This window comes from Melospiza melodia, chromosome 9 (genome assembly GCF_035770615.1).
Source record: "Melospiza melodia melodia isolate bMelMel2 chromosome 9, bMelMel2.pri, whole genome shotgun sequence".
Classification (NCBI taxonomy): domain Eukaryota; kingdom Metazoa; phylum Chordata; class Aves; order Passeriformes; family Passerellidae; genus Melospiza; species Melospiza melodia.
The window spans coordinates 13540434-13567546 of NC_086202.1; the positions used below are offsets into that span (position 1 = coordinate 13540434).

Sequence of the window (27113 nt, forward strand, 5' to 3'; positions counted from 1 at the left end):
TCTCAGCAGCTGCTCTGCGCAGCCACTGACCCTACCTGACCCGTCTGCAGCCACCACTCCAGGCGATGGAGGCAGGAGAATCCACTGCTGCATTATGCTCCCTTAAAGGAAGAGTCTGGGGCAACATCAGAGCCCAATCCCTTTTCCCAGGCCCACATTTGTTGTACAGAGACAAGTATGTCATAACCTCATGAAATAGGCTTTAACAAAACATAGTCACCTATGTGCAACACATTACTCGTTTTAAGCAGAGAACATTTACTGGGCCAGGAGAAAAGTTTTCACCTTGTAACTTCCCTGCTTGGTTTGTGTGTTATCCTGTTCTCCACACTGCACAGCTTCTGAACCACCACCAGTGAGTGCACCCGTGCAGCAGGTGGACAAACTCTTGTGCAATGACCTTAGGAAAAAGCTGCTTTTCATACCCCTGGCCCATCCCTTTGATTATTAGCTGTCACTCTAGGGAGGAAGCTACTTGCTTTAGGTATCTCAGGATTTATCCTCCCAAGGTTAATTTTGTGGATGTACAGCTGCCAACACCAAAACCAGACACAAGCCTCTGACAGCTGATCCCAAGGGCATTAAACACTTACAGTGTGATGTAATGTACATAGCTGAACCACTTCTGGTTCTGGACCAGCTCATACACAAAATACACATTTATTTACATTCACTTCTCAGTTTTTATTCTATTTCTCGCATGGTCTTCAAATACAGTTTTACAGGTCTTTTTCTGCTACAGATACTGTTGATCTAAAACAGATTAATGAAAGTGGCATTCCAACCTTAATGAAAATTCATAACCATGAAAGATATGTCAACATATCACGTTACAATCCTAGAATGATGGTATTGGCCTGACATTCCATAGGCTTAGACAATTAACTTCTATAATAATAACAAATTCATAGGAAGAGAAAATGTGGCAACTCCTTAAAAGCCAAGAAATAAGGCCACAAGCATCCTATGCTGTAATGTTATGCATCCAGATGAAGTAAGTCGAGTCTGGTATCCATGAAGAAACAAAACTCTCCCACCTGGTAAATCAAGGTTATCAGCTACTCAACATGCACTCAAAGCTGTATAAAAACTAGTGGCATTCAGCTTGGACTTAATGAAATCCCACAGCACAACCCCATACCTCTCTAAAAATGAAATGAACTTGTTTCAACTTAAATACATCGCTACCGCATTAAAAATCATTCACATTCTGCAGAAAAAAAAAAAAAAAAAAAAAAAAAAGAAACATCTTGCACATGACTGCACCAGAAGGCCAAACACAGCATCTCCTTACAGGTTGCAGACAGCATTACTGCAATCTTAATGCCATTCATTACAGGTTGCAAATCAACTTCTATGCAGCTGGAGGCTTGTAAGAGCAACCAAGCTTCCTTTGTGCACCACTGAAAAAACCCCAGGAAAATTAAAACGTAAAATATAGACAGCTTATGGCAGCAGGTGGAAGAAACAAAGTACTGCAAAGTGCATACCACTGTCCAATCACCTGTCTGGGACACTGGGACTATTGCAAAATACCATTTCCATTAAATGATCCAACTACCTGAATACCAGGTCCCATATGACACCAGTTCCAGCCCATCACCAAGCATGTCCATCCTGGGTAAAAACATTAAACTCTTGGAACATTTAAAAGTAGATAACCATTTAAATAATGTGTAAAAATGTGCTTATTGTGGCATTTCTCATAGAAAAGTTATTTGATACAAATGTGCAGGACTTGAAGACCCTGATTTAATCAAACTAGTACGAACAGGCTTTGAAACATGGTGACTCTTCCAAGGACAAATCCCAGCTGTGGGCCAGCTCTCTCTCCCTCTCACCATCTTTCATCCATAATCCCATGTGAACGTTACCAAAATTAACGGGTTCAGCAAAGCATCCTGTGAATTGCTGTTTCAGTCCCAGGAGAATGATACCCTCGAGCAGTGACAAACTGCAATCTGAAGGAAGGGTCATTGGGATCTGCTCCCCTCTCCTAAGATGGTCAGTACCTAGCCCTGGATATGAGGCACAGTAAGAAAGGTCAGTGCTGAGGACAGACTTGTTCTCGATTGTGGTTTTAGGTTTTTCAAAAGTGCCGTCTTGGACCTATACCATTTCACTTTTCAAAAGAAAAAGTTACAAAAACCAGTAAACAAAAAGTTAGTCAGCATACACCTAGGTTTATATACACTGAGATTTACAAGTTTGTCATTGAGTGACTTCTGCCACAGACCACTGCACATTTGTCCCTAACAAAACAAAAAGCTTGAACCAATGGTCATTAGAAGTGACAACGGGTCATTGCTTTATCAACAAGCATAAAGGTAGTAAAAAATAGAACTGTAACTACTTATCTTTAAAAATGCTGATTGACACAAGCAACCCCTCCCATTTCTGCAACTTGCAATTGCACATCCTGCTCTATGACAGAGAACAAAACCTGCATCTTTATAGGCATTCTGCCAGAGACCAATTTTCTGTTGACAGTTGAACACAGAGAACTGTCATCAACCACAGCACCGACTGAGAGGGATTCCTCTGAGAAGCTATAGCCCATGCAAGATTCCTTGGCACTTCACACAGGACCAGGAGAGGACAGGGTTTCTCTTTGTTTAACAATGTTTTCAGCAGCATTACCCCCTTCCAACAAATGACAGTCTGAACGTGTGATGGGTGATTTTCGCATAGCCCCATTTACCAAGCTGGCTTATTGCTGGCTTTGTGCAGTTAGACCATATGAAGATCCCCACCACTACCTGCCCAGCTGTTAAGGGTCTACAGTACTGGAACAGTTCACTGTCAAGCACTTCAAAGGCTTCTTCCAAGGATAACAACATCCTTTGGAAATCCTTCCATTTTAGCGATTTCAAAACAACCCAGCTTGCTGTAAAATTCCAAGATTCTTTTATCATCTGGTCTCACTTCACAAAAAGCCCCACGGGAGCCTGAAGAAAGAAAAGAAACAAAATACTGTAGGGTAAGAGTTATCATAAAAAGCACAGACATCAAATATTACTAGAGTTCCCACCAATTTTATGAGGTAAATCAGTGATCCAATTCCACATGGAGCATAGTGGCCAAGAGTTCAGATTTATGGCAGCACAGCTGACCATCCCCTAAGGGGACTACACACTGCATGCATCCATCAGTCTGAACAAACCCTCTGCACACCTTTCACTGCACATAAAAATATCTGATGTTGGCTCCAAAAGCAGCATTGCAGGAAGGCACCAAGTGGCATAAAGGTAGTGTGAGTGTGAGGTGCACAGTCAGGGCAGGCAGCCAAGCACTTCCCATATTGAAGGTTTGGTAATTACCCACCAGTGCACACAGCCAAACTTTAAAAAAAGCATCATTACCAATGCCAGCAGGAAAAATATAGACTTTTGTGCATTGTTCAAGATGTAAAGATGTGTGCTCTCAGTGCCAAATTGCTCCCTCAGTCCTGCCTATCTTCTAATTTGCAGGATAATGCCTAAAATGAAAAGCTCCCTCTTTCAAGGCAGGAACAGAAGTTAGCTGTTCAAAAGCTTTTGCAATTATTTACTCAAATCTTCCTAAGTTTGCCTTGCACTCTAGAAATGACATGTAATTAGGAAACAAGGAATTCTAAGTGCAAGAAATTTACCATTAGCCTTTAGAGAAGAGAGCAGGCAGGCCATCATACTCTTGGCCACACTTGGATCTGTCACTTTTTTGTGGATATCAATCTTTATCAAAGATGGGAAGTTAGCAAGGAACGATTCTGGCAATACTTCTTGTTCTTCATGGAAGCTTAGCATTATTTTCTGAAAAGAATATTAGAAACAGGTATTTAATAATTATCCAGCTTTTAATTTTCATTCATCTTTAACAGGGGAGACTGCTTTGCTCATGGAGTGTACCCCAAAACCAGCAGGCTTTTCAGCTACACCTCCTGATGGCTACTTAGTTCCTCACCTGCTGAACTGCAGTCTGTACTGTCTAGACAAAAACACTGGCTAGAAAAGCTTCTCAGACCATCAAAGGAGGCATGCAAAGCTCCTTCTCAGTGACCCATACTTCAAGTGAAAGAAAACACAAGCCAACACAGAACCAGCACTTTGCACACAGATACTTATTTCTTTGCCTTTTAAATGGGCAGTTTTAGGCTGCCTTGCACCATTTACAGCTGTCACACTCCACAAACAGCTCAGATTTTCACACCAAAACCAAGTGCTCTTGAATTTGTTTTCCCTACTTAAACTGGTAAGATTTTCAGTGCTCTACCTGCAGCATGGGGAAACTAACACTACATTCTGCAGCAGAAAAGAGCAGGAGCAATACTTTACTTTCAAAATGTAATTTTCTCCAAATGAAGGTGCTTTACATTTACTGCATGGATTACTACTCAAGTACACCTCATGGGTGTATTACAGCACATAGCTGTATCTGACTGCCAATGAATAATTCTACTGTCTCCTTCTGATACATCAGCTGCTTTAATACATGCTCAAAGTCTTCAGAAAGGTGAAAAAACTGAATTCCATGTGAGCTCAAAAAAACAAAGACCCACTTTGCAAAGACTTCAGCATATAGTTCTGATCTCACAGCTTATACCAACCTCTGCTTCAGACAGCTCCTTGTCACTATTTGGTTTAGTGTATTTTTCTTGCATGAAAGGGATCCAAGACATTTTGCATTTCTTAATGAAAGGAGTTACATCAACTGTTCCCAAAGCATAGCCACATATGCCATCCTCATCTTCTAAGACAAAGCAGTAATCCAGGCTGAGGGTGAGCAGACCTCCAACTAACCTGCAGAAAAAAGGTGCAAATTTAGTCAAAAGAAGGTGTGTTTGACCAAGTATGCCCTTCAGGTTCCACAGAGGAGACTCCAGAGTCAACCAAAGAAGCTGAGTCCTCCAGTCATGGAATTAGTTCCAACAAAGCACTAACTGACTGATCAGCTGTCAAAACTTAGCTATGAGCAACATCTGCACCTCAGGATTCCACTGTTTGATTCCATACACACTACTCTTCAGCTTTTGCTTAGTTGCTCTGCTGCCATTATTTCCTTGCTTTCATAATTGCCTTTGGGTATTGCTTGATACCAGTTACACATCCTTTCTTAAGTGCCTTTCTGCCACCCAGAGCAGACTGTCTATAAAATTCTGTCTAAATTAAACATCCAAGACGACAAAAAAAAAATAAATCCACTCAACGTAGCTCATTTTCAATGTCCCATTTTTTTCATCACTTATCCTTTAAAAAAGTTTGTACATGTACTTCAGAAAAACTTGAGGCACTTGGCTGGGAGACTGCACCTCAAAACCCATCAATTCTATTTTAAGAACTACAGTAGGTCATAAAAAAAGCAGAGGATAACTACAGACTATGGACAGTCTCATGATATACTTTCACAAAATCTGAAATAAGACACTGTGATGCACACCTTTCAGAATACAGAGGCTTCATCTAAATTTATTTTCTAACCGCTCACTACAGGCAACCAGCACATGAACTGAGACATAAGTGTCAACAGCCTCTTTAAGAAACCAAGACCCCAATTTCCTGAGAGTAAATTATTTTATCTACTCTAAATGCTCTTTGTATTCTTCCCACACACAATTCTAAAAATTCAAATTAAATACACTATCAGGACTTCATCCTTCAGAACCACCTCTGCAGGACACTTGCTGCTAATACATACTTGTCTCCAATTAAATCTGGTAAACTATGGAAGGGTTGATCAGCTCCATCAGCATACATTTCTCTGCAGATCTTATATACAGATGCCTAAGAGGAGAAAAGAGATTATTTCAACTTAGCAGTCACATTCAAAAGAGAGTATGTCATTAACAGCTGCACTATAACCTAGTACTGACAGGCACCCAGTCACCAGAGATCAAAAGCATCCATCTATGCCAAAGGCTGGCATTCCCTCCACCTCCTCCCTGAAAGCAACTCAAAGTTGCCTTCAAAAACATGGCAGTTAAATTGGATGGCTGGGAAGGAAAGGCTAGAGGGCAACCTCCTGCTCTTGTAACAGCACCAGATTAATTCTGAGGGTCAGATACCTAAACACTCAGTGAAGACCACCACCATTGCTACAAAGTCCCTTCACAAAACCTCTGCTGCTCCACTAAGGCAACTCAACTCAACCTCTGCAAAGGACACATACATCCTGCATGTTAAAAGGCTTTCACCTGAAACTCTTTAAAAGAGCAAATTTGAATTAGTCACATCTTAAATAAGAAACTTCACCTTTTTTTTAAACAAAAATGCTTTGCATTTGAGACCTTCTTCTTTTAGTTAAAGGGTAACTCCTCAGAAAAAATACTCTTTATGACTGCATGCTTAGCTACACCTCTACTTGCTAAGGTGGTTTAGAAATATCAATTCCATTTTCTACCAAAGAACATGCTTAGGTGGAGTCCTGCACAAAGGTTTGGAAAAGGCTGCTTTACTGTTTGTGAGATCAACACAGGATAGAGCTGGCCCAGAACTGGCAGGAAAAGGAGACTTCATGTGTCAGCCTCGTATGTCTGACTGGCTTCAAAGTTAAGACTTGTTTGAAATCCTGCAAACTCAACCTAGAAATTCCTGTTTCATCTCAGTCTACCTACCAACACAAGATCTCAAGCTGCATTAACCCCTACATTGTTTAAACTGCATCCATAAAGAGTTAATTAAGTATTGGCTGATACTTCACTTTCAAGTATTCTGTGTACCAAGCTAATAGGAAAGAAACTACACTACAGATCCATTCAGAAAACAGAAAAGGTAAAAAGCACTCATCAAAAATGACTAATGGAATTTTCCCGATTTTAAAGTATCAAACACTCCAAAGCAGATCTGACAACATTCTTTCGAAATCAGACCAAAAAGCTTCCAACTGTAACTATAACAGTATGAATGGCTGAACCATGATCCCACTTTTCAGCTCCATTTTGAGATGCAGTGTCAATGTTCTGCCTATACAGCTCTGCAAATACCAGCAGGTACCACAATAACCACTGACTCAAACAGGCATACACACCCACCCTCTAAGCTTAATTCACTGGATGTTTCCCTGCTGCAAGAATTCTTCTACCAGCTGGACAAATTTAACTTGTCTTTCATAAATAAGGAAGGCACTCACAGATTTAAAAGGGTGAGGGGGTGGGAGGCTGGGAATCAAGCTGTGGGTGTACACGAAGTGCTGCACAGCATATTGCTGAACCAGAGGCATATCATTTAACCTCAGTTCTGTGAGCTAGCATTTGTACTTTGTGCAAGACATCAGGACATCTGCTTCATTAGGGAAAAGGGGACTCAGCAATAATCACTGTTGCCATGAAAGAAAGTGCATCACTAACAGCAAAAGTGACAATGTCAAAAGCAGTTACCTCATCTTTAGGGAAGTAGGGTCGTATGGTGTACACTTTGGAAGTGGGTGTTAATGGAGGTGGTTGAAAAAAGAGGTCATTTGCCCCATCAATAGGCAGCAAACGCTGTGAAAACAAAATATTTAATATAACTGTATGAACAACAAACCCCATCACTCTTGGGTGTGCACTGCAGACTCCCAAAATAACATTTGCTACTTGCTACCCCAAAAGAAGGTGGGGTTGGTATGCTTTACAAATGCAAAGACCTTATTTGAATAGAAAATATCCAATTGGTGTTCTAAAATATGCAATTGAAACAGCACATTAAGAGTCTGTTAATCTTAACTGCTTTAAAAACTTTTTACCAATCATATCTACACTGTCTAAGAACACAGAATGTCAGGAGGAAAGGTTTGGTCTGAAGAGGGTTAACTGGCCAGAGGAGACGCTTTATCCCAAAAGCAATGCGCTGATTCAATTTGCTGCGCGCAGAGCACCTGTGAGGGGGGAAAAGTACAGCGCCTGAAAAATCCATGAACAAATGTGCACATGGTACAAACAGCGAGCTAGGAATACTGGCCAATCGAATTCCTCGCAGTAAAGCACAGTACAGCATCATTTCCAGAGGAACCAAAATTTGGAGGACGATCCCTTTTGCTCATGGAATTCCCATTGGCAGACAAGCATGCGCGCATTGTGCAATTGCGGGCGCAGGTAAAAATGCTGTGCGACCTGCAAAGAAACAATGTGAAATGTACAACTAAAGCCGCTGCGCTTCGCATGCGCGTGGGACAGGCAGCATCTCCTTGAGAAATTACTGTAGAAAGGGGAGGAAAATTATTTTAAACCAAGCTGTAAGGCTAATGGGCTTTGGACCAGAAAGCCTTCGGCAGACCAATCCTTCCAGACCTCTGATGTGCAACAAAAGGTTTCTCATAAAACAAAGAAAATGTCATTCAGTTGTGAAGTCATATTGATACCTGGAACTCTCCTGCTAGACCACCTCTAAAGGCCCAGGGTTCTTGGTCTCCACTTAAGAACTGTGCTGAAGATTGACTACGACACCCTGTTGAGATCAGATCCAAGCGGAGAATGTTACGAGAAGGGGGATTTCCTGGGTGTCTTACATGTCCAAAAAGCTAACATACACTTGTGGAAAAAGCTCTCTAACTGAGCTAGAATCCAGGGCTTGGGGAGGGGGAGGGGCTGTAATAATGTATCATTTATAAAGCTTTTGTGCTTATGCACTAAGTGGGGTATTTCAAATTTTTGATTGCCTGTAACAGACAGGTGAGACAATTCAGCTACACACCTCATTCTAGACCAGAAGGCACAAGAATGGTGCCCTGCAGAACTACGTAGACTTCCCACCCATTTTGTACACTTTTTTTTTGGGGGTATTTGTGTTAGAAACATTCATTTAATCTATGAAAATCTGACATCATCGAAGCTACATGGCTCAATAGATACTACCATAAATTTTAGATCAAACAAATGCCATTATCACAGCCCCTGAAAAAAAAAAGGACCTTTCTGAAGTCACATTTTAGTACTGATTGTTTCTAATCTTGTCAGAAAACTAGGACTAGCAATATATGTAAACAGTCTGGAACAGATCAGGCAGCCACGACAGCTGTATGAAACAGCATGCTTGCAAGAGACTACACAGATTTACATAATCCAGGCCACACCTTCACAATACTGTCAGCACATTAAAGAGCTAAGTAGTATTAACTGGAATTAACTTATAATTTAACTAATACACCTTGGTGGCCACTACTAGCTTTGCATTTTGTATACTGATTTTAATTTCCACAAGCATACTGGATGCACCAGGGACCCTGCTGCTCAACCAGCAGCAGCATGTCCACTGCAGAGCTTAGCTTTAGCTTGCACTTGCTTTAGAAAAGAAGATTCCATTGGTTGTTTGATTTTTAACACTGTTCTGCCAGCAAGGCAGTGCAGCCTTCACCAAGTAAGATAAATGACAGCTCTGGAGAGACAAAAAAGCCAAGTGGTGGCTGGAGTGGAGATCTCATCTATCCGCCTAGTTTTCTGACAAGAGGAGCAGCGCAAATTCTCTTTTCCTTTTGTGGACAGCAATCTACCTCCTGTTCAAGTAACAGTCTCAGATCAGTACAGACAAGTATGTTGTGCTAGTCAGAGAGTCCCAAAGTGTGCCAAGTTTGACATTTAGGCGAGTTTAGGAATATAGGTTCAATATAAATTATCCTAAGTATGGTAAATTTCAGAAACAATCCAAACACCAGAACTCAAATTTGGTTCACTCCCACATTTTAGAATTCTCACATAAGAAGAGATTCCTCCCAAAGAGATTTAGTCAAAAACTTGGAAGACAGTATCTGTCTGTCCTTTGAGACTACAACTTAACTAGCACTTCCAATAATTACAGTAAAGAGCTGTGTGAATGAAGAGCTGTATAAATGAAAATCATAGTTAATGCCTCAGTCGCTGCGCAAATGTGACTTCAGTTCATGCCTGCCGTACATCTAATCTATCTGAGCTGCCTCACAGACAAAACCTTTCCATTTTAATTAATTAATGACGACGCGCTGTGAACATCTGGCGCTGTCCATCCCATAGCAGCAGAAACTTGTGCTGAGGATTCTCCCATCTGTACACAATGGGGAAGAAGACAATAGAAGTCATTAGTAATCCATAGTACTGTACAGCCACACTAATTTAAGGGACTGAATGCTAGCTGGACTTGGGAGGAGAGGTGAAAAAAGTGAACATCCAGTGGACCATTGAGCACACCACTGTGAAAACTAACTTGTTTGGATTTGTAATGTACTTGACTTTATATAATGAGGTATTTTATCAAGGACCTTTACTCTGTATTTACACCAGTGATAAAACACAAGCTGAAGACAAAAATGGCCCCTCTCACAGAAGCACTGTTAGGATAAGATTATTAAACTGTACATGTGAAAAACCTTTAATTTTTCAACTATCTAATACCAGTGTGGGTACTGGAACAGAACAGTGCCAAAGTTAACAGAGTTGGTGTTTACTGAGTTGGCTTCTGCTGTGAACCACTCCAAATATTTTATGCACTTAGACTTGAACCTAACTTTACAGGGACACTGAAAACAATTTCAGCTGAATTTAGTACAGTCTGATAATTCTGAAATGCAGTCTGCATTGGGCCCTTGAGGTTTTCAAAGAGTACAAAAACCACTGTTCCCTTTGTAGAGCTTTGGCCTAGAGTTGTAAGCAGATTAAGTTACCAAGAAGAGAGCATTTTGTCTAGCTAAATGTCAACATACAGCAAGGACAGTAAAGTTGGAGGAGATGTGTCACACTTAAAAATGCACAAACTAAGGCTTTAAAAACAGCATGAAGTTGTTCAAGAAATGGTAACATACTACAATGCTGCTGAGTTTTCCTCCCCCACCTGGTTTTCTTCTCTGTGCTTTGCAGAAGGCAATCTTAAAAGCTCTCTTCTTTATCAACTATGAGTTTAGAGATCAGATATTTAATAAGAACAAAACTCAGGAATCTGTTGGACATATAACAAGTTGACAATTTAATAGGTCTTCTCTGTCCTTGTTTAAATCTGTCAGTATTTAAGAATATAATTTAAAGACAATCCAAACACTAGGATTAGACCAAGGTTGTGTAATGGTTAGCCACTGTGAGGTTTGTGACAGCTACAGAAAGTGTGACTTGAAACCATCAGCTTTGCTGTCTGCTGTGTATATCAAGCAACTCCACAGCATATTCCTTACAGTTGGATTGAAACCTGAAAGTGAAATGAGGTGACTAGAATTACTCAGGCCATGCTGGTGCTATTTGCCAACTTAGGATCTCTCAAAAATCTTTCAGGAAAAAAAGCAACAAAACAAAACAAAGTGCCACACATTAAAAAAAAAACAAACAAAACAACTGTTTCAAGATTATTTTAAGTCTCAGACAAAATCTGTCCAGAGAGCTCCACAATTTCCATCCATTACCAAAAACTAAAATATAGATTAAAAAAAAAAATTAAAAAATCAGCAATTTGGGAAGTGTTTAAAGGAAATGATTTTGCACCAGAATAGCCTTATGCTAAAGCTCGCATGCGCACAGGGGCTGGGAGGATCACCTTCCTCAAGGCCAGGCCCATTGAAAGGTCTGTTGAAGACAGCAATAATGTTATCAAGACAGAGCAAACAGCAGATGGCTGAGGTGATCACATTTCGTAGTGTCATTTCCAATCAAAGATCGGGGCACCCAAGGAGTTACATGGCATAGTCCAGTGTGCATTCAGTCAAGAGTAAGTTAAAGTCAACACTTACGTGTCAGATGAGATTCAAGTTTCATTAGCCCAAGAAGAAAATCAAGGTCTCCAATCTTAAGCATCCAGCAGACTTCACTTTTAATAGCAAAGCAAACTCACTGCAAGCGTTGCTTCAAATAGCAAGACAGGAAAACCTTTAAAACAGGGTCCAACTAGACCCTCTGTCCAAGAAAACACATTCACCTAATGCTTCAGTTTTCCCCGTGGGCTAATTAAAAACACACATAAAAAATAATCTATCTGGGATTATAATGGCTCCCAATGCACCTACCTAACCACTGCACAAAAGATTTCACCATTGACATAATACTCTTGATATCCCAGACGTAGGAGTACATGTCATAAAGGATTGTCCTGTTGGCACAATTGGAGAGGCGAGTGAACATGCCCATCACCAAGCTGCACATCTCTTCAAACTTGGCTGCTCGGTTACGCCATTCTTCTATCTATGAGAAAGATCCACAAGATCAAACACAGGCTCCTAGGGAGGAGTGGTTCTCTAAATATGGAGAAAGACTACACAATTCACTACTTCTTTTTACCAGGAGGGCTATCACACCACAAATGACTCACAGATAGTCTCTATGGCTGTTAGAAGTGAGGCCAGTACAGAGAACACTGGTCAAATGCAGATACTAGGCTGCCTTCACAGCTGCTTGGCACTACAGGGCTTAAAATGGTAGATTCCACTGGAGGAGTGAAAATTACTGTGACCTGTGCTTCATTATACACTACCCTTCAGGTCCTACTAAGTAGAACACTAAATAAAATTGCTTGGAAACAAACAAAACACTAGATAAAATTGCTTGGAATTTTGGCATAAAAGGAGAGAAACAAGATTTGCACTCACTTTTTCAGCATCCTTTCCTTTGCAATTCACGCTGACAACACTGCTGTTTGCTCTAAGCCACTGGAATTCCCTCAGCATCTGTGCACCTTTGGGTCCATGTTCATAAGGAAGGTAAAACAAGTCAGCAAGAAGCTGTAAGTCCTCTAAAGTCACTGGTTCTACTGCGTAAAGAGGCTTTTCATTCGGCCCAGGCACAAAATGTTCTTTGTTAATTTGCTCATCAGTCTGCATAGGTGCAATGTCACTACCAGAGTCCTCCTGCATAGACATCTCTGGAGACTTTGACTCAACTATACTCTCCTTATCTGTATCCATTGGCTTCAGCTCCTCTGCCATCTTGGCTTCAGCAATATCTGTCAGTATCTGGTTTGCATTCTTGTCTGCATCATCTTGTTTTTCCACCACCATGTCCATTGGTTCCTCATCAGATTGCTTCTTCTCCTCCTCCTTGGCCAAGGCTGGTGAGTCACTGCTCAGCGCTGCACCCTGGCTCATGATGGGCTCCTGGTACACCGTGGTAACCACTGTTGCTGCATTTAAAGAGGATGGTGCCACCAGTGGCCCTACATCCCCTACAGAGGTTTTAGCACCACTGTGGGCCACTTGCCTACCTGAGAATAAAAAGAAACAAGTTTAGTTTTCAGTACCTGCCAACTAACATTCAAATCAGCAACTCCTGCAAGTGATGGATGATTTTGTTACCACAGCATCCCATCAGCACAGCTTCCTTTTGGTACTTTGCCTGTTCACTTCTGTCAATGTAACTCTAACTATTGACTTTGAGCTTTGCAAGTTTCCTTTTCACATAACTGGTAAGCAAAGATAGGATGAAGAAAAAGTTAGGAAAATTATTTAACATTTATTTTTAACTATGCCATCAGAATAAAAAGCTCTCCAAGTAACTATTTTTGCCTCCGCATCAAATGACTTGGTAAAGTTGTATTTGAATATAAAGGACAGCTCATAATAAAAGCTTAATATGATAAGCTGATGTTTAAATATTTCAAATTCAAAACTGTCTTTAACCTGGGGAAAAATTGAGACATTCAAAACCTTACCAGATACAATCTTGGATAACATGCTCTAACTCACCCTCCCTGACCAAGGTCATTAGACTCAAGATATATCCCAAGCTCCCGCTGTACAAAAAAAAGGCATACGGTGCCAGAAGGAACTCAGCTGATTTATGCAGACAAACTTAGGAAAGTAAAACTATCTTAAAACAACTGGAAGAACAGGGAATCTTCAGGACCAGGACCAGTTTTTACAACAATCCAACCTCAACTAAAAAAAAAAAAAAAAAAAAAAAAAATCCCAACTGTACTTCCTATTCTCTCAGGTTCCACTGAAGCCTAGTAAGAACTGGGACTAGCAAGATCAGGACCCTTTCCAGCCTTCTATCAGAAATGCCAAAAGATGATATATCAAGATTGCTTCTGTTGATCATGCAGAGCATTACAAGCACACTGCAGAACATCAAGCATTCTTACTTTTTAATTAAGATTCCCCAGTTACTAAGGCAGAAAATATTTCCAGCAGAAGTGCATGAATTGCCAGGATCTGTAAAATATCTTTAATATAAACACAAATACTGAACATCTAACACAATTTTTCTACCAGCCTCAGAATGATACCAAATCATACTCACTGCTGTATTGCTGAGGTACTCCAAACTCCTGTAACCATTCTGTTAAGGCCAACTTCAGGGCCATTTGTGGGCTGTAGAGAACATCTGTTTCAATATCTTCATCACTCCCCTCATTTTCCAATTTAATCTGGATTGAAACCGTGCTGTCTTCAGTATCAGCTACAGAGACAAATTTTAGAAGTTATCATGTTAGTTTAATTTAAAATAACAAGGCATTCAGTAACTCAGGGGCTCACTTGACAAAAAGGACAAGTTACTAGATTCTAATTAGAAAAAAAATTAAAATTATGGTCACCACCAATGTCAACACAGAAACCAGACACTGACATTCAGGGTATCTTCTGATGTGAACTGCTTCTATTCCAATGAAATCATATCCATGGACACATTTCAAACTTGGGCATTAAACTTGCTTTCCAAGAGCATTAATTACATAAGCTCTCCAGACGAAGAAATTCTTTGATACCATGTGCTACAGATGTGCCCCAGGAAGTCAGTAAAGCAAGATCATTATCTTTCAGGCAACTGCCATTTACTCATGGAAGAGAAAAGGGTAGGTGATCATAAGAAGAAAAAGTTGGTGAGGAAGAGAGAAAATCATTAAAACCACAGAGAATTGGTATGATTTATATGGTTAAGCACAGATCCAGCAAACAGTTACACATACTTACTCATCACCACATCTTTTCTCACTCCATTCATGTTAGACTTGTACCAGGTTGCAAGCGTGTGAATGGCAACATAATTGGCTTCAAATTCACAGTTTGGATTGGTCAGAACACCCTTGAGTCGAGGGATGAGCTCAGTTGACCGACCCTTGTAAGGCCCAAGAAAAAGCCTCTTCTGATCATAATCATTAGCATGAATGTTATCCCAGATAACTGGGGCTCTCCTGATGATCTTAGAAACTTCTTCAATGGATTCTACAGGAATGTCTTTGGATACAACTTTCGGACCTAAGCAGGAAAGAGGATGGTCAGAGGGCTTTGCATATACTCCAAGATTCAACCCCCAAGTAGCTGGACAGTTTATTTTACAAAATACTTATGAGAAAATACTTAACACCAGCAAAATAAAAGAAATAAGCTATCGATCTTTACCTGTCCATAACACTTCAATTCCAGGGAGCAGTTTTTCTCCTACAGTCCGTAAATACGGAGACTGGGCAACATTTGGGTAACAGAAAGTTCCACAGTACTCTGCACAGGAAAAGAGAATGTCACTGTCATTAGAAGGATGCACATGTGTGACAACATACCCAATTGTCCCACAAACACATTGAGAGAATACCACCCTTGGAAATGAAAAACATTTATAAAATTATTCCAGTAAGGCCCAAAAGTCTAAAGTATAAATAAAAAGGACATTATGAATGATATTCTGCATAAATATCAGAAACAAATGGTAGTGAATTATTTTAAATTGCTCCAATGTCAAAACTAGGAAAAAATTAATCAAGTCCTTAAGTACAAGGCCTGTTACAGCAGATAGTATCCAAGAGAATGAGAAAACCCCAACACTCATTACCAAGTGCAAATATCTAAAAACTGTCACACTGAAACATATGTCTCTAAAGTTAAGGTCTGCAACAGAACCACAGTGTAAGAGGATAAACTAAAAATAATTTTTGATAAAAAAAGCAACTCGGTGACTAGTGAAGTGAGCACTCTTATTAAAAATAGGAACCAGTGACAGCCATAAGCACAGACTACCTCTACTTTAAAAAATCTTAGAAACTAACAACCTGCTAATTCAAGAAGCAAAGATTTCAGTTCAAGTTAGGAAAAAATAAATTTTCCATTAGCCTAATTCTCAGTTCAAACTTCCTGAACTGTTCTATCAAGCTGCTTATTTGCTTGGCATTGAACCTTTCAGAGATTTATAAATTTGGAAAAATCTTTGCATACATCTGAATAATCAAACTTTTCTTTGTAAATCAATTTCTTCAATCAACCCCAAAATACTCTTTAAGGCAGTTATTAAATGTTAAACCAGGTTTTCAAACAGTAAGGTAACAGTCCCCCTCCTTTAAGGCTCAATGAAAATATTCTGCTTGTTTTACCTGTAGGACAGAAAAGGAATGTGTCTGGTTCTCCTAGATATTGATATATCTCATTTGTGATTGAGACTTGAGCATGAGCAAAAGAACTGAAAACTTCTTTGTCTGCTGCGCACATGTTGTGATCAATATCATCAAACAGCAGTGCAAAAGACCTGCAGCCAAACTGAGAAACCTAATACAAGAGACAAGAGTAAAATGTTTAATTTGTTAAATTATTATTGTTTCTTTTAATCAAACAGTAGGACTTTTAGATCTAACCTTAGAGACAGCTACAGGAACAGGGATATAGCTCTATTCACAATGAATGCCTGCCTCTGACCCATAGCTCTGCTGCTCTCAAAGATTAGATCTTTAAAGACATGCAATCTGTTCCAGTTTTAACCACCCAAAGCTGATCTCACAGGATGGACAGCTGGGAAAAAAGCTAATTCTGTAACAGCTCTTGGACAAAGGAGAGGAGTCAGGAGAACAAAGAAGATGTGCATGTCAGGTCTGCAAAGGCATTTACTGTGGGCTAGAGTTCTTCCTTTAGCAATGCATCTTGGCTTCAAGATTCCGAAATACTCTGAAGACAAAAATAGCCTTCAGCATCCAATACAACAGGAGAACTTCTTTAAAAATCAAAGTTAGCACTGGCTATTTTTGCAATGCAACTTGAACACATCCACTGGAATCATTCAGAGACACCCAAACTAACACCAGTGCTGAAAAGGTTCAAGGAGCTGGTGAAAAGCTGCAAGAGTGAGCAAGGAACTGGAGCTTCCAAATGAAGCAGCACTGGAAGTGTGCTAAGCTTGTGTCGTCCTTACCTGGTCCAGCTTACGCTTCAATGTGGACACCTCTTTAGGATTGGAGAAAGTGATGTCAAGTCCAGGTGAGATTGCATAGATGAATTCTATTTCATGTTCTCGTGCAGCTGATATTAGAGTCATTAGCTGCTCTGGAAATCAAATTAAAATATTTCAGAAGGACTCAATGAAAAAAATTTCTCAGGCATAATCTAAAGTGTTTTATAAAGTGCAGATACCTCTTCAATCATAATTAGAAAAAAGAATTGCTGGAATTTCTTGAAACTAACATAGCAAAGAACACCAAATTATTTGGAAGATTTTTCAGCAATTATGCCAAAAGGAATACAACAACTGTCCTTGTATTCTCATTTTCCATGATAAAATTTTTATAAATATTTTAAAAGTTTTCTTTATCTCAATGCTGTGAGACAAATATGGCTATAGTCTGTTTCCACAGTACATACATCAACAGTTCCAGAATTATTACTCACTTTTCCCACACATACTAACAATTGATTGCAGTAATATCACTCCATGTGACAGAGGTTCACACACCACTCATATGGCTGAAGCTTGGGCACATGAAAAAGTGTGGTGTAGCGTCCCCATGTTACTACTTCGTGTGCAGAAGTAGTTTCTTTAAGAAACAAACTTCCAATTGAAGCTTTCATAGAATGAATAAATGTTTTTCATAATATGAATAGAATGAATAAATATTTTTAGCATATTCAACAATCTCTGCTGTTATTAGATATTACCTTGCAGTATCCTGTATTTTTCTGCATTGATCCAAAGAGGCATCCAAGAAGAATTATTTAATTTCAAGAGAGTCTAATTTTTCCCCTCACCCAAGGAAAACTATAATCCCTTCAGTCTAATAAAACATCATAAATCCCATAAATGACATAGGTGGGTAAAACAACTCACACTAGCATGAATAGATCTTTTATGTTCTGACTAATTGGTCAAGAGCTGTTTTTCTAACAGGTACTCTTTTCATAGAGACAAGGACTTAATGAATCACATAAAAGGACATGCTGTTTGCTCATCAATCTTTTTTTCCTTTCCTAAAGCAAATAATTTCTACTACGAAAAATGTTCAAAAGACATTCAAGAGCCAGATGAATAAGTCTAAGCAACCTTTCCTGTGACAAAAAATAAATCCTGTAAGACAAAGCCTTAAAAGCAGTTTCAGAAATCATCTGCAGTTATAGCTAAAAGAAGTAAATCCATGCTTGTTCCAAAGCTCCCATAAACACACCTGCAGGGTATTAAAAAGAGGCTTTCAGTCACCTTTGGGAATGGCTACTGTGATTAAACACACACAAGTATACATAGCAATAACCAATTCATTCAAAAATCTGCTTCTAGAAAGCACAGAGGAGAAATAAAGGCAATTACCTGCTTCCTCCACAGAGTACATTTCTCGCCAAAACATCCTGTGCTTGTAGTCATCCTTTGGAGCATACAGGTAGGTATTCAGTCCCCACTTCTGAAGCCTAAAAACACAGGAAAAAAAGCCTTCCAATAGCCTACAAATTCAGGAATTCTGTATTTTACTTCATGTTATTCTTTTACTCAAACTGCTTTTTCTATTTCTTCACTGAACATTGTGTTATTTTATTAAGTCACAATAACTTTAAGCACAAATTATATTGGACAAATTTGGTATATGCAAGATAAAAAGGTGAATACAAATCCCAAGAATACAGATATTAGGCAGCAAGTTGCTCTAGGTTAGAACAATTCTTTCCAGACTTAAGTGGAAGTTTATGATTACATTCCGATGGAATGTGCTGCAGTAAGAGGAAACATGACTTGCCTTCTAAAAAGTTCTTTCCTCTGCTCCATCACCCAAGGTCTTCCATAAAATCCTATGGGCAACAAGATTAGAATTATCCAGTTAGATTATGCCTGCTTCATGAAACTTTGTATTACAACTCACCATTTTTTTCCTCTTTTGCTACATTTGTCAAAAAGCTTCCCAAAGCAGAAAGGGAAAGAAAAATAGTTAGCATGAGGAAAGTGTTATAACCTAAAGTGATCTAAATTTTAAATGCAATTATAACTTGTTTTATCTCTTATGATCTAAGGTCTTATAATTTTGGCCACTGAAGCAATTAATTTTCAGAATGCAAACTGTGCTCCTGAGCATATGCCCTTGACAAGTCAAGTCAGCATTTTTACAGCAGCAGACTGAACAGTTATAACCTAACTAAACTACCACACCAAACACCTACAAAATAGATTTGACTTTAGGGGTGAACACTGAAAACACTTGAAAATATTTACCAGCTCAAAAATGCTTAACTGGTGGTACAGACTAGGATTTATATAAGCAAAATACATAAACACATATTGCAGAAGTTGATGTGTAATTAAAAAAAACGTGCAAGTGAGTCAACAAAATGCTTAGGATTTTATTTCTTTTCTGTTTAATAGGATCTTTGTCAAAATTAAGTTGCAAAGTGATATTCTACTTTATCATTTCCACATTTTACAAGCTAATACTATGTCTGTGAATAATCATATATAAAAGCATCTACCCAAGTGATTGTAGAGTGTATTGAAAGTCATACAATTCCATGGATATTGCAACTGCTTCTGGCTTTAAATCTAATCCCTCCATTCTAGAAACAATACTTGTTTAAAGCACTCTCAAAGCCCTCATAGTCAAGTCAACTCACTTAGACCTATGTGCAAACAGTTCAACCACAAGTGGGCACTTCAAAACAAAGCTTCAGCTGGCAGCCCCTGCAAAGACCAGAGACTAAAATAACATGAAATTTAATAAGCTCTTCCTTTCAAACAGCACAGTGATGAACAACACTACTAACACACAAAGCTCACACGTCCCCATAGCACACCAGCTCAAAAGGTAAACTGTATCTTCATTTCCAAAGCTATTCACCCTCGTAAATCTGTAAACATTCACTCTTATTGAGGACACAATCACCACTCTACCTTCAAAAACTCCAAACTGGTACAACTGAAGACATTTTCTATATATTATATTTCAGTTACATGCTAAGTGTACAATGCTCTTTTAAGTAGCTTAAAACAAGAGGCTCAAGTTTAAGAATTATTCTAAGAGTGAGCTCAAACTGCCTGGCACCACAACGTGGCAAAACTGAGCAGCTACTCCTCCTCAAAACTGCCCAGTGCAATAGGGAACAACAACAGAGAGCTGGGAGGCCTGAAAACCTCCCAGTTTACCTCACCCAGAAGGAATTTCTTATTTTCACTATAGTTTCCAAACTCTGACTGATGCTGCACTGAGGAAACTCAGGAACTCACAAAAGAAGTGAAAGCCTGTGAAACCTAAAGAATTTCCCCTATGCCTCATAACTTCATGACACTTTTGCTTTATTTGTAATACTACTGTTTCAGACCTACAAGCCTAAAGCAGAGCACAGCCTACTATTAAAGAAAAAAAAAAAAAAGAAAATCAGTTATCAAAAACTAATTAAATAAGGCTGAACAGAACTGGCTAATCTGCAGCAATACTTCTCCATCTGTCACATTTCTTAGGTTACTACTGTCACCAGCCAAGCACAATTCTTGGATCTTTCTCTCTAACTAAAAAAATCGACCTAGTTTTGTATTACTCCCTCAGGACTGTGTGTCAGGTTAATACAAAGTCAAGAGATTAAGCCAAAATACCTCATCCCATTACCACACTCTCCATCACTAAAAGTCAGGACATCCTAGAGGCAGTGCACCAAAGCTTTGCATTCAGCAATCTCTTAGACCTTATTGCTGTGCAAAACAGTGAATTTGGGAAGTGGCACACACTCTTCACACTCTTAGAGTGCACATCCAGTGTTTGGCCAATTGCCCTCTGCCATCTCTACCAAGATCCAAACTCTCCATCTCAGCACTCTCACCTCACCACACCTTAGTCTGTGTTAACCACTACTTTATATTTAAGTATTTATCTACACTTCTGAAGTTAATTCCTGTTTTTCTCTTAACTCTATAATGTCCTTGAGTCACTAATGAGACGAATGTTTTCACTCACTACCATTTACCTCCTTCACCACAAGTTTTTCTGTTGGTGGTGGTTTTGTGTTTGCCTTTTTTCTCAACACTCCCCCATTCCTTTTCTCCCATACACATATTATTGTCAGACTGGCAACTCCTAACCAGTGTTTGACACCTTCTTCAGGCAGAGGCCATTTTCTTGCTTTGTTTTGTGCACAGTACACTCAGGAACACCTGCAACAAAATATATGCTGAGGCAACCAACGATGTAACTAACATGAGAAGAAAATTTATTATGGTATTCTCAGTGGTTCCAACAGAAACCCGGATGAACAAGAGACGTTCCAGGTGTATCAGCAGGAACATGAGAAAACATGTTGCTACAATCTGTGTTTTTCTTCACTGTTATGTGTCTCCCAAGCCCTTCATTTGGTATCTACCTTCACAGAATGAAGTCCATTAGCAAAAGAAGGGCATTTTTCTCCACACTGATCGTATTCAAGCACTACCAATTCACCTCTCATGGTCATATTTACAGAACCCGAACGATTTTTTAAAAAGATACAAACAGAAAACAGTCTGCAAAGCAGTGCAGATACTGACTTTGATTAACTGCCTGTTCCCTTCTCCATTCCATCTGCTAATAATTTTGTTTTCCTACTGGAAAATCATTATTGGTACAGGAAATAAACAATTTAATACCAACCGTTATGCTGGGAATAAACCATTTTTCCTGCTGACTTTCAACCACCTACCTTAACTGACCTGTCAGAAATGCATTACTGAGAACTACAAAAAGTCCCTTTATTCTGCAGTTCAAGAATAACTTAAACATTTTAATGGTGCAACTATGCTACAAGACAGAGGATTATTCTACAACTAAAATGATACCATAAAATATGTTAGAGAACAAGGTGCATTTAATATCAGTTACTGAGCAAAAGTCCACGAAATCGCCTATTTCCTACTCAGGACTGAACGTGAGCCTCTGGAGCGCAGGAAGAGCACGCACAGCTGAGATAATCGCGCGGTAGCTCTGCTCTCGCACTTCCCCCTTTGGACACGTACGAGCAAGCGAGGCGCAGCACGGCCTCAGCCTCCGGGAGGAACCATGGGCGCGCTGGGTGCCGGGCCTGCCCCCGCCCCGCCGCACAGCTGCCATCAAAGGGCGCTCCCCGCTCCGCCACCAGCCCCGGGGGCAGAAGCCCCGCCCGGGAGCCGCGGCTCCTCCCCACCCTGGCGGAGTCCCGGCCAAGAGCCGCACGCCGCCTCCCCGCCGAGCGGGCTCCTCCGGGCGGGGGAGGAGACGGCAAAGCGAAGCCAGCTGGGACCAGCCCACCCCCCCGTCTCCCGCGGATACCGACCCCCCCGTACGCCCTGTCTCCCAGGGGAGACCCCCTCTGAAAGCTCTCACCTTCGACGACTCCGCAGAGGAAGCGGCGGGAGCCCAGCGCGGTCTCCGTCTCGGTGTCGGTCTCCTCGCCCCCCGGGACCGGCCCTGCCGCGGCGCCCGGCGGTTCTAAGGGGGCACCGGGCACCCCGGCCGGGTTGGGACTGCCTTGGGGCTCCTCCAGCGCCGCCTGCCCCTCCTTCTGCACCATCCTGCCGCCCGCCGCCAGCGCCGCGGCTCGCTGGGCCGGGCCGAGCCGAGCCGGGTCCCTGCCGTCCCCGCTCCGCGGCCCCTTTGTCTCCGCCGCTCCGGGGCCGCCGCCGCCGCTTCCTGTTTACGGGGCGCTGCGCCTGCGCGGGGAACCGGCCCCAACCGGTCCGCGCCGCTCCGCCCGCAGCCGCCCCGCTCCGCGGGACCGCCGCGGGGGCAGGGGAAGCGTGTGCCTCGGCGGGAAGGGAGCGAGGGACGCGGGCGGTCGGGACGGCGTCGGTGGAGCGGGAACAACGGGCTGGGGCGCGGGAGGCTCCTCAGGGAATGAGGCGGGCGGGCGGCGCGCGCGGTCTGCGCAGGCGCGGGGCGCGGGAGGGCGCGCACTGCGCGTGCTCGGCGGGGCCGGCAGCGGGAGGGGCGAGGACGCGGCCGCCTCAGGGCGCTTGCGCGGGGCGGCAGCGCGCGCCCACGGCGCACGCGCAAGGGGCCGCAGGGACCGAGGGGGAAGCGGCAGTGGGATAGCACGCATGCGCACTGGGGTTTGTGTAGGGAAGCGGCGCGGAGGGGGCAAGGAGGGTGGGGAGGGAAGTGTTTACCTCCGCCCTGCGCCTGCGCCTCGCGGCGCAGCGCCCCGGCGGGAGTGCGCCTGCGCGGGAGCGGAGGGCGCGCGGGCTCCCGTGAGACGTGCCCTACTTCTCGCGCTGCCGCGCAAGCGCAGTAGGGCCCGCCAGGGACAGCGAGCGGCTGAGGGGGGATGGCTGCGACTCTCACGGCACGGCACGGGCGATGGCACCCCTGGAGGTGTGTCCGTGCCTGGAAGAGGCCACGGGAGTGCTGAAGGTGGGACGGTATCAGTAGATCACAGGAGGGCTCTGAGGTCACACAGTGTCTCTCCTGCTGCAGCCGCAGGGGAGCACCGGAGGGCTGAGGTGGCCTCTCTTGTGACTGTGGGGAAATTCCGGCAAGGCGATCCTGTCGGCCTTCCCAGCACTGAAGAGGCTGCAGCAGGTGCCAGCCGGCAAGGAACAAGTTAATAAAGAGCTGCCGCAAACCCCAGCTGGCGAGGAAGGGCTAGAGAAGGCCTGCAGACATCAGGGCAGACACCTCACGTTTCAGCCACGTTTCCGCTCATTCCCACTGACAGCAGCTCGGGCATGACAGAAACCGAAGGCGGCTCCGTTTCCGGCACCGGCAATGAGCCTTGGCCAAGGGGCATCTCTAGTTACCACCATCAGCGGGCCAAAGCTTTCAAGGAGCAAAAATAGAAATTGTACAGATGCCCTAAATAGCAACTAGCTAAATTGTATTGACACACGAGCAGACTTTACAGAAGGCTTAGAGAGGAGAAATGCACAGAATCTGGGTGGAGAACACACAGGGCTTTCACACACCTCCAGAGCTTGGTGGTGACCACAGGGTCACAAAAGACCGTGAAGGGGTGCTCATATCTCTGATCATGGCAAAATAAGCCTACAGTAATAGTTCTTCTAGTGTTGCAATCTCATCCTTTTACAAAATGTTTGTGTTTCTAGGCAGTGTTCAGGGTGCTGGAGTGAATCACTGCCCCAGGCTGCATCAGCTGCCTCATCCAGTTGCTCAGCTGTTTTACCACATAGCTACTAGTAGCTTTTCCTCTGAAAGCTGGGAAAAACTTGCCCTTTTCCAAGGATCCATCAACTCTTCTCTCTGTTCTCATCATAAATCAAATGATTTGGCTGTCCACCCTTAAATGGCACCTCCTACTAACAAAGGTTATCCAAGCCCTGGCTCACACGGCAGCTTCTCATGGCAAGCTGAAGGCACACCTAAAGGATCCAGGCCTCCCTGCCCTCAGGCCCTTCCTGAGGGCCCCTGTTGGGGAGAGCTAAACAGATTATTTTTGACTCCCAGCTCTCCCACCCCCATTTCAAAAGCTACACTGCCTGTACAAATCTTTTCCCACTTGGTGTGAAAAGGCTGCGGCAGCATTCGAAGGCTGAGCCCCACAGCGCTGTTTTTCCCGATATCACCTCAGCCTCTTTCCTGCCTTTCCCCCTGGGGACAAGGACCCAAGGGGTCCCATCAGTGGCTCACAGCATCCCTGTGCCACAAGAGGGCACATCAAGCCCTTGGATGTCATTGCCCGAAATAGCAACCAGCAGAGCTCAGGGGATAGGATATACCGGGGAAAGTGGGTTAGAGGGGAAAACGTGCTCAGGCCCATTCATACTGCCATACACGGCCCTGGGTGATGGCCAGCAGCCCAAAAGGGTCCCTGGAGGGTCAGAGGCTTTGGAAAGATCAGACTTGCTGCTTACCCACTCCCACAATGGCAATTCCCCCCACAGCCAGAGCCCATCCTTTTAAGGCTCTGTTTGGTCTCCAGGCAGCTCTTTGCATTGAGCTTTCAGTTCCTGGACCACAGTCTATAGAATGCTGGGCCATTGTGCTGTCCCACATCAGGTCCACTGCTCTCTTGTTCTGCTACTTTTTTACTTACATGACTATTTACTTAATTTTTCCCAGTTTTCAATGGTGGATTTTCCAACAGCCAGTAATTGCCATAAGAAAACCTCTTCCCAATCCATACCTACCTCCTCAAGGTGGCAGGAAACCACGTTCCTGTTAGCTCAGCCTTAAATGCCACATCCTAACAAGAGCCACCTGGTCCCAGGCTTGGGTTCACCCAGCAGCATCTGTGGCAAGCTGAAAGCACACCTGGCAGCCTGGCTGCTGAAATGTGACACACTTGATGCAAGAGCTTTTTAGCCTTAACACCTCCAGCCTCTGAGCAAGAGAAAAATCTGTATTTACAGGACCACCGACAGCATGGCTAAGCTCAGTGTGCACCCTGTCCCTCATGCAACCTCCCAGAGCACCCATGCACAGCACCCCAAAAAAGATACCAGCCCTCTGCAGAGACCCCTCGTTTTTCCTGCCCTCCCATCCCAGGCAGCTGACAGATGCAAAGACAGAACAGTAGTGTGCATAGCGATTGTGGTTAGATTTTATTGGTTTTTTGTTGGTTTTTCTTTCGTTTGTTTTTTTTTTTTTTTTTTTTTTTTTTTTAACTCATATAATTGTTATAATACAAAATATACAGACTGGAGATGCCAAGCAGGTTGTGGGTCACCATGCCCCGGGGCAGGGGGTCACACCATGCGACCTACAGCGTGAGGGGGGAGGCGGCAGGTGCTCCACATGGCAGCGAACAATGGGTACCCCAGAGAGCTGGGAGGAGGGAGAACAGGGCCAAGAGGAGGAGGGCTAAGGCCCTCCCACCCTTAGGAGAAGGCAAGTGGGAGCTCAGCCCCACAGCAAACCTGGGAACAGGTCTGTGAGATGAACAGTGTGTTGAATGAACCTAAAAAACACATCATGTCTGCGAGATAAATAACGTGTCAAACGAGCCTAAAAAATGTGATATCTGCAAGGGCTGGGACAGGGATGGTCCCCCTGGGAAGCAGCCCCATAGCTTTGGCTCAGAGCCCCAGGGGTTAAATTCTAATGTCTCCAACCCCAGAGCCTCAGCTTGGGTCTGGCCCAGCGTGGGTGCTGATCCCAGACAGCGCAGCTCAGGCCAGCCCAAACCACCCCTGGCCAAGGATACAGAGAGTGGAGCCACAGTCGGGGCCGCCAGGTCTGGGTACATTCCCAGTGCCTGTGAGGGGCTTCTGGAGTTGGCATGGGATCATTAGCCCATGGGCATCACTCTCCCAGCTATGACTTGGAGTGGTACGTGGGCAGGACAGGCCTGTCTGCACACACCCATCTGCAAGGAGCTGGTGGTGACAAAAACACCCAAGGTCCCCATCCCCAAGGGCCCCAGGCAGGCTCTCACATGGCCATGCTGGAAAAAGGAGAAAAGTCCCCTGCCCCAAGGTGACCCTCCAGCCTGCCAGCAGCATGGCAGTGACTCCTGTCTAACCCCAGCCTTGACTTTCTCCTCCAGGAGCTGCCAGCTCAGCCATGTCACCAGCACAGGGCTATCCTGTGGGGACACCCCTCTGCCTCATTGCTCATTCCCCCATTCCCAGGGCAGCAGGTGGGCTGGGATGGGCCAGGGCACAGGAGCAGGGCAAGGTCAGCAGCAAGTGATGCCAGGCTGTGAGCCCTATGGGGCCAGAATGGCCACCAGACACCAGCCCATCTCGCTCTTCCACACGTCCCTGTACCCTGGCTGTCACATCCTCAGGAAGGGTTGGAAAGGGTGTCTCTCCACTGGAGCCTCAAAGTGGATCCCTGGGGTCCCCATGTGCCAGCAACCCCAAACCTGAGGGACAGAGGCTGAGGATGCAGCTCTCCCAGCCCTGCATCGTCCATCCTGGGGGGACAAGTGCCACAAGTCACTCGGAGTCCCTTTAGCCTCCACTCTGCCCCTGTCAGGAAGAGCCTCGTATTCTAACCAGGATCCCTGGGATCAGGGGATGCTCCCCATGGCTCACACAGCAATGACCCCCCCAGGGCTGGTGTGGCTGCCTTCTCCAGGCACGGCCCCTCTGCCCACCCATGGCCCAGGTCAGGGACAGTGCCCAGTGGCTCACAGTGGACACACCAGACATC

At 43.3% G+C, this 27113-nt stretch overlaps 1 protein-coding gene across 1 annotated transcript; it reads right to left on the reverse strand.

Moving 5' to 3' along the window:
• Nucleotides 1-643: 643 nt before the first annotated feature.
• OGA (O-GlcNAcase) lies at nt 644-22599 on the reverse strand. The gene is made up of 16 exons (XM_063163347.1): nt 22386-22599; nt 18810-18861; nt 18389-18486; nt 17006-17136; nt 16197-16368; nt 15235-15333; nt 14806-15090; nt 14135-14293; nt 12487-13097; nt 11908-12082; nt 8314-8399; nt 7352-7456; nt 5674-5759; nt 4586-4778; nt 3632-3791; nt 644-2948 (listed from the first exon to the last, which is right to left on the reverse strand). The coding sequence occupies exons 1-16, from the start codon at nt 22570-22572 to the stop codon at nt 2812-2814; spliced, it is 2736 nt and encodes a 911-aa protein (XP_063019417.1). The 5' UTR covers nt 22573-22599; the 3' UTR covers nt 644-2811.
• Nucleotides 22600-27113: the final 4514 nt, after the last annotated feature.